At 46.3% G+C, this 9,993-nt stretch overlaps 1 protein-coding gene across 6 annotated transcripts; it reads left to right on the top strand.

Moving 5' to 3' along the window:
- Nucleotides 1-432: 432 nt before the first annotated feature.
- CCNQ (cyclin Q) lies at nt 433-9,182 on the top strand. Of its 6 annotated transcripts, none has more exons than XM_073590918.1 (7): nt 433-463; nt 858-1,133; nt 1,844-1,938; nt 5,115-5,298; nt 5,504-5,636; nt 6,047-6,274; nt 8,347-9,182. In XM_073590918.1, the coding sequence occupies exons 2-7, from the start codon at nt 1,018-1,020 to the stop codon at nt 8,434-8,436; spliced, it is 846 nt and encodes a 281-aa protein (XP_073447019.1). In that variant the 5' UTR covers nt 433-463; nt 858-1,017; the 3' UTR covers nt 8,437-9,182. The 6 variants fall into 6 exon arrangements, with proteins under 6 accessions (XP_073447019.1, XP_073447016.1, XP_073447018.1 ...); XM_073590914.1 differs by lacking the exons at nt 433-463; nt 858-1,133 and adding an exon at nt 1,496-1,757 and having other exon boundaries at nt 8,347-8,444; nt 8,553-9,182; XM_073590915.1 differs by lacking the exon at nt 433-463 and having other exon boundaries at nt 863-1,133.
- The last annotated feature ends 811 nt before the right edge of the window (nt 9,183-9,993 follow it).

The following is a 9,993-nucleotide window of genomic DNA, read 5'->3' as shown; positions in this document are numbered from 1 at the left end:
CGGCTCTGCCGCAGCACATTACACGCACGGCTCTGCAGCTCCACATTACACGCACGGCTCTGCAGCTCCACATTACACGCACGGCTCTGCCGCTCCACATTACACGCACGGCTCTGCCGCTCCACATTACACGCACGGCTCTGCAGCTCCACATTACACGCACGGCTCTGCCGCAACACATTACACGCACGGCTCTGCCGCTCCACATTACATGCACGGCTCTGCAGCTCCACATTACACGCACGGCTCTGCCGCTCCACATTACACACACGGCTCTTCTGCTGCACATTATTCACATGGCTCTGCTGCTGCACAGTACACACACAGCTCTGCTGCACATTACACACACAGCTCTGCTGCACATTACACACACAGCTCTGCTGCACATTACACACACAGCTCTGCTGCACATTACACACACAGCTCTGCAGCACAGTACACACACAGCTCTGCCGCTGAACATTAGGCTGCTTTCACACATCCGTCTTTTTGAATCCGGCGCCGTGTGGCGAAAAGCTGTAGGGGCGGATCCGGGATGTGCCGGAGACACTGGATGCCTGTGTGGCCAGATACGGTGGCGCCCACATTTAAAAGAGCAGCGCAAGACTCAGTCTTCGCACATGCGCTGTGAGAAAAAACGTCTCGGCGCTGTCAAAAAACGTTGCAGCGAACGTTTTTTGCAGACGCCGGACGGCTACTTCTTTCCGTATCCGGCAAAAACCAGATGCGCCACATACCCATCCGGCACGGTGCGGCGACAATACAACTCTATGGGACAAAACCGGATCCGGTTGATCCAAATTTCGCCACATCGTGCCGGATTCAAAAAGCCGGATGTGTGAAAGCAGCCTATTATTACACACACGGCTCTGCTGTAGCATATTACACACAGCTCGGTTACAGCACATTACAAACATAGCTCTACTGCAGCACGTGGCATGCACTTTACACACACTCAGGTCTTCTGTTGCACATTCCACACAGAAAGCGCGTCTTCCCAGTCATGTGACTGATCACATGATCATGACGTCAGCACAGGTCCTTTCTCTTTCCCCCTTTCCTCCCATGTGGGTCTCGTTGCTCTGCTGGAGCTCTTCTGTAGCCGCAGTGACCGGGCCGCTTCTGCACGTCAGGTATCCGCACATCGCCCTCCTCCCCTGCCGGCAGCCTGCCCGGGCACTACAGCAGTGCATGCTGGGACTTGCAGTTTATCCTTATGATACAAGCCCTTATGTAACATTCCAGCTGTGCTGTGCCTTCTGGGAGGTGTGACTGCTGGTATCTGCGCCTTCCTGGGGACAAAGCTTCTCCCCTCTCTCTGGCGCCCCTGTGTTCGGTGCTTTGTTCTCCCCGTTATTCTTTTCCTTCCTCCCTCCGACCTTCTGCCTCCTTTTTACCATTCTACCACTTCCACTGTTTGTTTTTCCCTTCGTTCTCATGTGGGATAATTTTTCATATTTTCTAGTATAGAGGCGACAAAACCCAAATGTAATTTTTTTTATTTACAATTTTGGAAAATAAGGGATTGGATGTCTGATATATATTTATATTATTATTTTTACGAGTTTATTTTTTCCGCCTCTTGGACCTGTGATCACGTGTACAATGCTGTGTAATAGAGCCATAACATTGAAACCGCCCGCCCAATATTGCGTCTCTCCGTGGAGGCCTGGACTCCGCACGGCTGTGACCGGCCCAGAGGATCCTCAGTGCGGCCTCCGAGGGTTGCTCGTGTTTCTCTCCTTATCACTCACATGGTCGTTGTCATTTACTTCTGGCAGTTTTGTAACATTCGTGGTGTTTTTGCTTTACTGACTTTTCTTTTTTCTGTGTTTGTTTCTAGCTGTAGAGAAATGGCGTCATCCAGCACAGCGCCCCCTGATAAAGACAAAGCTGCCAAGACTCACTTCAGGGTCATCAGATTCATTATGGAGGCTGGTGAGCAGCACCCCTAGTGGAGGCTCATCGTGCATGCGGACCTGTTAGTGATATTGTGGCTGTGACTGTGAGCGGGTGTTGTAGATGTCACTCGCTGATGTTCGGAGGGTTGAGTTGGTGTGTATGTCGGTGGCTCGGGCACAGGGTAAAAGGGGGCTGCAAGGGGATAAAAAAGGTCCATGGGTTGCCCAGCCACAGGGGGCTAAAAGAGGGCCGCGGGTAACCGGATCGCAGAGGAGTGGCTGTAGTGGCACAGCTAACAGTAATGGAATGCTCTGACAGTGAATTTGGGGTTATTTGCTGGTGGGGGGTTGTGCCCTTTTTGGTAGAACGAGTGAACAGAGACCTTCTTTGGCTGATGGAAGTTGAGGACAGCTGTGTCAGCTGCTCGTACATGGAGGCTTTCTATATATATATATATATATATATATATATATATATATATATTATACACACACACACGTGTGTATATATATATATATATATATATATATATATATATATATATATATGTTCATAATCATTTAGAAGCAACAATACTAATGTTTTCACTCAGGAAGAGTTCAGAAATCAATATCTTGTGGAATAACTATGATTCTTAATCACAGCTTTCATGCGTCTTGGCATGCTTTCCACCAGTCTTTCACACTGCTTTTGGGTGACCTTATGCCTCTCCTGGTACAATAATGTAAGCAGTTCTTCTTTGTTTGATGGCTTGTGACTATCCATCTTCCTCTTGATTACATTCCAGACGTTTTCAATGGGGTTCAGGTCTGGAGAATGGGCTGCCCATGACGGGGTTTTGATGTGGTGGTCCTTCATCCATACATTGATTGACCTAGCTGTGTGGCATGGCACATTGTCCTGCTGGAAAAAATAATCCTCAGAGATGGGGAACATTGCCTGAGCAGAGGGAATCAACTGTTTTTCCAGGATAACCTTGTATGCGGCTTGATTCGTTCGTCCATCGCAAAGAATAACCTGCCCAAATCCAGCCTTGCTGAAGCATCCCCAGATCATCACCGATCCACCAACAAATTTCACAGTGGGTGCAAGACACTGTGGCTTGTACGCCTTTCCAGGTCTCTATCTAACCATTAGATGACCAGGTGTTGGGCAAAGCTGAAAATTAGACTCATCAGAGAAGATTACCTTACTCCAGTCCTATATGGTCCAATCCTTATGGTCTTTGGCAAAACTTCAGCCTGGACCTCCTTTGCTTCTCATTGTTGAAAGGGTTTTTTCTAGCTTTACATGTCTTGATCCCTGCCTCTAGGAGCCTGTTACGAACTGTTGTTGCCGTGCACTTCACCCCAGCTGCTACTTGCCATTCCTTTTGTAGGTCACTTGATGTCATCCTGCGGTTGCTGAGTTACATCCGAATAAGATGATGGTCATCCTGGTCAGTGGAGAATCATTTTCGCCCTCTGCCAGTCTGTAGCTTTGTTGTCCCCAATGTCTGCTGCTTGACCTTGTTGTAATCGACTGCCGTCTTAGAAATTTTAAGGATGGAGGCAACATGACGCTCACTGTATCCCTCTGCTAGTATAGCCAGAATTGAGCCCTTCTTTTCCTCACTCAAGACTTTTCTTTTCAACTCCTTTGGCATGGTTAAAAGTTATATTTTCATTCCTATTAGTTTTGGGATATTACTAGCACTTGTTTTGCCATCCAGCTGTCACGTGGACCCGTCCTGTGTGACGCGACCAGCAGGCCGGTAACTGAAACAACAAGACAAGGCACGTGAAACTGTCCTGTGTGACTCGGCCCGCAGGCCAGTAACTGAAACAACAAGACACGTGGAAGGGGAAACAGTTACAACGGTGGGCCCTGCGATAGGGAACAGGGACGTGGAGACCTCCTGCACTCCCCAGAGTCAGTTTCCCTCCACTCCTAACGATCCCTAGGTCGGTTCTGCACCGGGCGCCGATCAGGATACCTGTCACCCTAGCACACCCTACACCTATCCCTTGCTAGGGAGCTGGGTGGTGCAGGCACTGGCCCCACCGCTGTACTAATACCACACCAGGGAAAAATACAAATAGGGGAAACACAGAAAGACATATCTTGCTCTGCTGCAGCACCAGGCAGCAGGGTGCATCACCGGATTAACTTTTCGCAGTGGCTCGACACCTCAGAGCCAGCTGCCAGCTTCACCATCTCACTCTGCTGCGGACACCGGGCAGCCAGAGTTCAACACCAGTTTCAGCAGTGGCTCCAACCTTCAAGCCAGCTGCTAACTTCACCAGGTTTCTGCAGTGGCTTCACACCTCAGCCAGCTGCTCCCTTCACCGTGGTTGGAATCCCAAAAAGACGCTATCACCAACCATAACATTTTTTTCCCTTTTTCCCTCTGGTGAGCCATGGGCCAAGTTCAGACCAGTGAGCAGTTGTTGCTGGCCCTCACTGAGATTAGTGAGGAGTTGAATGATGTGGTCCATATACGGCTTTGGCGAGGATGTGCCGTTGAGTCCCTGCTGGGGAGCAGGACTTGCTTATACAGGCGGATGTACCCAGGCAGGTGGGTGGAGTCGGTGTCCCCATGGTACTGCCTGGTGTTCCCCAAGATGAAGGGGTACGTCCCTGTAGTGAGCAGACTAATGAGTTAGTCCTTGGCACTGACGCCGAAAATTCTGTACTGTCAGAGAAGCCATGACGCCAGCTTGTCCTTTTGCAAGAGGATTGTGAACACCACAGCAGGGTTTTTTATACTTTCCTTCGTTAAATAAGATTTGGTTTAGGTGATCAACCAATCAATAGCACATTAAGTAGAATGAGGTGTACTCTAGCTGGAATTTAGCTGGCACTGGAATGTAATGGCTGTCAGACATGTAGAGAAGCTGATTTTTATAAAACTGTGCAGTGGTCTCTTAATTTTTGCCAGAGCTGTGTAATATATATACAGTTTATATATATGTGTGTGTGTGTGTGTGTGTGTGTGTGTGTGTGTGTGTGTATATATATATATATATACCTCCCCTTAGTCCAAGTGTTGGCTGAACATGATTTGCATTTGCATCCCTGCGATGGAGTCGTTATGTGTGTGCTCTATGATATGGCGGGGGGGGGACCGCTCTTTGGTTCTGTCATCACCTCTCACCCAGGAGGAGATGATTAGTGGTCATGGGATGTGACCTCTCGTCCAGCATTGCCTCAACCACTGTCATCCTTTGCAGGGGTGAAGCTCGGGATGCAGTCTATCCCCACAGCTACAGCTTGCACCGTGTATCACAAGTTCTTCCATGAGACCTCGTTGGATGCATATGACCCGTACCTAGTGGCTATGTCTGCCATCTACCTGGCTGGGAAGGTAGAAGAGCAACATCTCAGAACCCGGGACATCATTAATGTGTGCCACAGGTAACAAGCCCCTTTAAAATCTGTGTTCTTATGATCTATCAGATTATTTTCCCCACTTAAGGCTGTTTACACCTTTCCTGGCATAAAAGGAGCGGGTGAGATCAGAGGGCTTTCAGGTGCTCCTTGTTCCCTGTAATGGGCGGGTGAATACTCGGGTAGACGTGAAGAGTGCACTGTCTGATGTGTTTTTCATTTTTTTCCACAGGTATCTGAATCCAGGCAGTGACCCACTTGAAGTTGACGCTAAGTTCTGGGAGCTGCGGGACAGCATTGTGCAGTGTGAATTATTGATGCTCCGACTCTTACACTTCCGTGTCTCTTTCACTCATCCACACAAGGTGAGCGACTAGTAATAAAACCTTTTCTTTTTACTGGTCAGAGCAGCTGTTTGTGCTGCAGAGCTGTTCTTCCCACCAGATTTGGGCTAGATTCACAGTCCAAGTACGGACTGGCTGCGTGTCCTCCTGACCTGAACTTAATTACCTGATATATGCCTATGATGCTGTATATGACCCACGGCCGGTCAGGAAATCGCAGTCCATACTCGGACCATGAATGTTGGACGAACTATGGCATCCTTAGTCCATGAGTCATCGAGGATATTAACATGACAGCACATTGCATGATATTATAGTTAACAATGCCAATTGTTGCCTTCTTTAAGGACATAGCACTCGTAAAGACTGTTGTGTACCCCTAAGTCCTGGAGCTTTACCATCCGCCTTCTGTATGTCTTTTTTCCTTGCAGTATTTGCTGCATTATTTGGTGTCTTTAAAGAACTGGATGAACCGGCACAGCTGGGAGCGAACGCCAATTGCCACTGCATCCTGGGCTCTTCTCAGGGACAGCTACCATGGGGACATCTGCCTCCGCTACCAGGCACAACACATAGCTGTGGCCGTGTTATACTTCGCTCTGCAGTGCTATGGGGTGGATGTACCAGGCAACGAGAGCGCAGAAACTGAGTGGTGGAAGGTGAGGACGCTGCAGGTGCCAGGCTTTACTAGGAAGCATTGGTGCTACCAAAAGTGAAGCGTTGAAGGTTCTACACATGGCGCACTAAAAACTTTTTCCAACTACCACTCCATTCAAAGAGGTGACATGGGACTCCTATTTTTGTGATTGGTGGGGGACCTAATGGTGTGTTTGAAACAACGTCTCGGGATGAGGTGACTCCAAGGCTTCCCTCTGTCCTGATTCCCATGACGTGTGTATAGCCATACACTGGTTCGTCTATGGGATCAGGGAGGGAAAAAGCCACCTGGAACCTGCCTTGGACAAATCATCCCAGTCACTTTCCCCCCAGCCAGCATTTCAGTGTAAGCTTTCTCTCAAAAGCTGCATCGTATTGAAGTAAAGCATGATGCATGGCTGCAGTAAGCTAGTGTCTGCTGCTGCCTGCGGTTGGGATACTGCGTACATCAGAGTTCCCCAACTCCAGTCCTCAAGGCCCACCAACAGATCATGTTTTCAGGATTTCCTTTGTATTGCACAGGTGAAGCAATTATCACCTGAGCAATACTAAGGAAATCCTGAAAACATGATCTGTTGGTGGGCCTTGAAGACTGGAGTTGGGGAACGCTGGCGTACATCAACTGCCAGGTTCCCTTTATGTTAAGTAATGTAGATACAGCTGCCTATACATCACCCAGAGGGACGCTTCCCCAGCTTCCACAAAATCCCGAATGGCTGACTTGTCCTGTTGCACTTTCCCAACCAATAAAAGTTGATTGCTCAAATGATGATGACCATTATACCGCCATACAAAATGAAGCGAGTCCAGTATAATATGTTGAAATTTAAAGGGATTGTCCATTTTGGATATTCACTGTTTGTTAGAAGAGTCCTCTAAGGAACCATAGCAAGTCACTATAGAGACTCTTTGTATCTGCTCCTCGCTCCGTGTAAATAATGGAGGTCCTAAAGGGAAATTGGTTTGTAAAGCAGACCACCACATGAACTTTAGCTTAAACCTGACCCATCCTGTGCCCAACATAACAAATCGTCCTGTCCCCTGACTAGAAGACGTTTTTTTTTTTTTGTTTTTTTTTCCTGTAGGTGCCCACATTCCCCCTCAATCGGTTAACTTTCACGCCCAAAATGCAAATTGGCGAATAAATGGACTTGTGTCTTTACCTCCCGATGTTAAAGGGGCTTGAATGTAAGCCATGTTGTCGCTTAGTATGTGAGAGTGGCTGGAGCAGTGCACCCTCGTGCCTCAGTTGCCTGAGATCACTCTTCAGACACCACCAGCCATAGCTAAGGGGAATGTAGGAGCGTAGACGCATTCATCAGCTGGAGAAGTGGAAGATCCAGTCCAGTGGTATGGTGAAAGTGTCACGTTTTTGTCCATAGTGGATCCATAGCTAGATATAGAGATATCTAGATGCATAGATATCAGTGGAACCTTTAAAGAGGTTCTCTATTTTTTTGTTTCATCCTTGCACCCCCCTCCTGATCACACTTTGCTTTTCTTATATACATTGTACTTACTTACATGCACTTCAAACCCATTTTTTTTCTTCTTCTGACTTCATATTGAATTTCACTCTACTTCTATCTCACTTATGCTCTGCTATCAACTCCATATTGCATCAGTACAGCATCCCATGACCAGCAGCAAGAGTTTCCTAAATAAACTAGCAAATTATCAGTACACAGTCAGGGAGGCTGATCCATGACCTCCTATATTATAACTGCATGACAGGATCTGCGCAGTCATCATCATTACCTTAAATAGTAGCTTGTATCCCCTTACTGTGGAGAACTTCAGGGGTACAGTCCATGGAGCTGCATCACACAGGACATTATGGTGACCCCCTTCACAGAACATAAATGGGGTCACCATGTGATCACGTCGTAACAGAAGAGAAGTACAGTATATGCTGACTTTCCAGATAGAAAGGGACAACTACAAAACTAGCTGAATTATGTATATATAATATACTGTATATGGGGCATAATGACGAAAAGAGTAAAAAAACAAAAACTCGAAATGCTACCCTAAAAGCCTGAAATCTTGTTTTTTCCTTTGCCCCGTCTCTTAGGTGTTTAGCGAAGACCTTACCAGGGAGACCATAAACTGTATAATATCTGAGCTGATTCACGTATATACCATGGATACGGAGATACCCTGACCTCTGAGGTTTGTTTTCTTACCATTTGATCTAATGGGACCTGAAGACCTGAACCAACTCTGTTCCTTAAAGGGATCTTCCTGACCACAGATGCCTGGTGTGGCTTTAATCCCCAGATTTCCAATATGTCTGTCGTGACCACGTTCTTCAGGTAGCCCTTTCCAGAGGGATGACAAGGAAGACATTGCAGCCCTGCGTTGCTGCTTTACAGTTGGCATCAGAGGGTCTCCATTTCCCTGCAGAGGCCGGGTACGGTGGTCTTAGAAGCTTTAAAAGCAACTAGTTCAGCGCCATGAGTCAGTCTGGATTATAATACCGTCTATGGGCATGAGACATTATAAGGAACATGTCCTGCACATTGTGTCATGTCGCCTTATGTCTGTCCATTACGGAGCAAAGATATCGTACCACCCAGTGCCCTGCTCCGTACAGACAAGGGGCAGAACCCCCAGCACCACTGTCTGCAGATGGGCGTCTCTTCCATATGGTTTGGCTAAAATCGGTCAAAGCTCATTTAAAGGGTCAACACCTCCGGTAGATGGCAGTAGAGAGCCAGCTTTCTTCTCGAAGAGCATTGCCTGACCTATAAAGCCTCATCAAGGAGCGACATGGACAGTCCTGGAACATCGGACTTTCCATTGTGTCATCAGGACGAAGCACAGGCTGGGTGCTGATTCTTGTATTTTCATACAATTGATATTCAGTATGTGCATTCTTAATTAAAGGGATGTTTTCATTCTCCAAAATCATGGCCTATTTCTAAGATCTTTCATCCCTTTCTGAATGAAGGGGGGATTTGCTATTGCAGCTGGGGGGGGTGTTGAAGACCCAAATGTCTGCTGTCATAGAGCCTGTCACTAGTGTTCATAGGGGATGGTGATTTTTTTCCTAATACTGAAATATTTTTCTAGTACAAGTGATTGGACTATCACAGGTTCTGGTTCTCCCGAGGAGACTAAAAAATACACTTTAAAAAAATATATTAAAAAAAAAACAAAAAAAAACAAAACATAGAAATAACTGAATCCGCTCCCTTTTACCCCAGCAAAATTAGAAAAAATACACACGTGTTATCACTGCGTCCTTAAAAAGCTGACCTAGCAAAATCAAAAATTAAATAACCTGTTCAGTATACATGACAAAAAAATGTAAAACTGCGGGTTTTTTTGGGTCGCCACTACACAGCAAAAAAAAAAAAAATTGCTTTAAAAGGCAATCAAAATGTTATATCTACCCAAATTGAGATGAATTAAACAAGAGGAATCAATACTAATGATAAAATATTCCCATTATATATAATACCATGAAATTCTATGTCATAAAAACAATTTTAGTATGCCACCCCTTGAAAGTTGGATGGCAGACCATCCGGGTAAATGACAAAAGCAAACCACTGAGAATGGGGGAAAGAAGAACCAGCAGGATCACATAAAAATTATTAAAAAATAATAAAATATAAAATTAAAGATATACAGTGCTGTGCAAATTAATTGGGACAAAGCATTTTTTTTTAAGTAAAATCGTAAGTTGGTTCCCAGACAGTGATTCAAACCAGTT

Source organism: Dendrobates tinctorius, unplaced genomic scaffold (assembly GCF_039654945.1).
Source record: "Dendrobates tinctorius isolate UK_male_01 unplaced genomic scaffold, ASM3965494v1 ptg000120l, whole genome shotgun sequence".
In the NCBI taxonomy this organism is placed as follows: domain Eukaryota; kingdom Metazoa; phylum Chordata; class Amphibia; order Anura; family Dendrobatidae; genus Dendrobates; species Dendrobates tinctorius.
Note: the sequence above shows the minus strand (reverse complement) of the source record. Positions and strands in the feature narration are given on the sequence as shown.

What these genes read in the sequence shown, in the direction of transcription:
- CCNQ (XM_073590914.1), top strand. Translation starts at nt 1,606, where the DNA reads ATGCTGTGTAATAGAGCCATAACATTGAAACCGCCCGCCCAATATTGC. An exon ending in CAGATTCATTATGGAGGCTG is followed by an intron (nt 1,939 to 5,114) that starts GTGAGCAGCACC and finishes CATCCTTTGCAG; the next exon opens with GGGTGAAGCTCGGGATGCAG. An exon ending in ATCATTAATGTGTGCCACAG is followed by an intron (nt 5,299 to 5,503) that starts GTAACAAGCCCC and finishes TTTTTTCCACAG; the next exon opens with GTATCTGAATCCAGGCAGTG.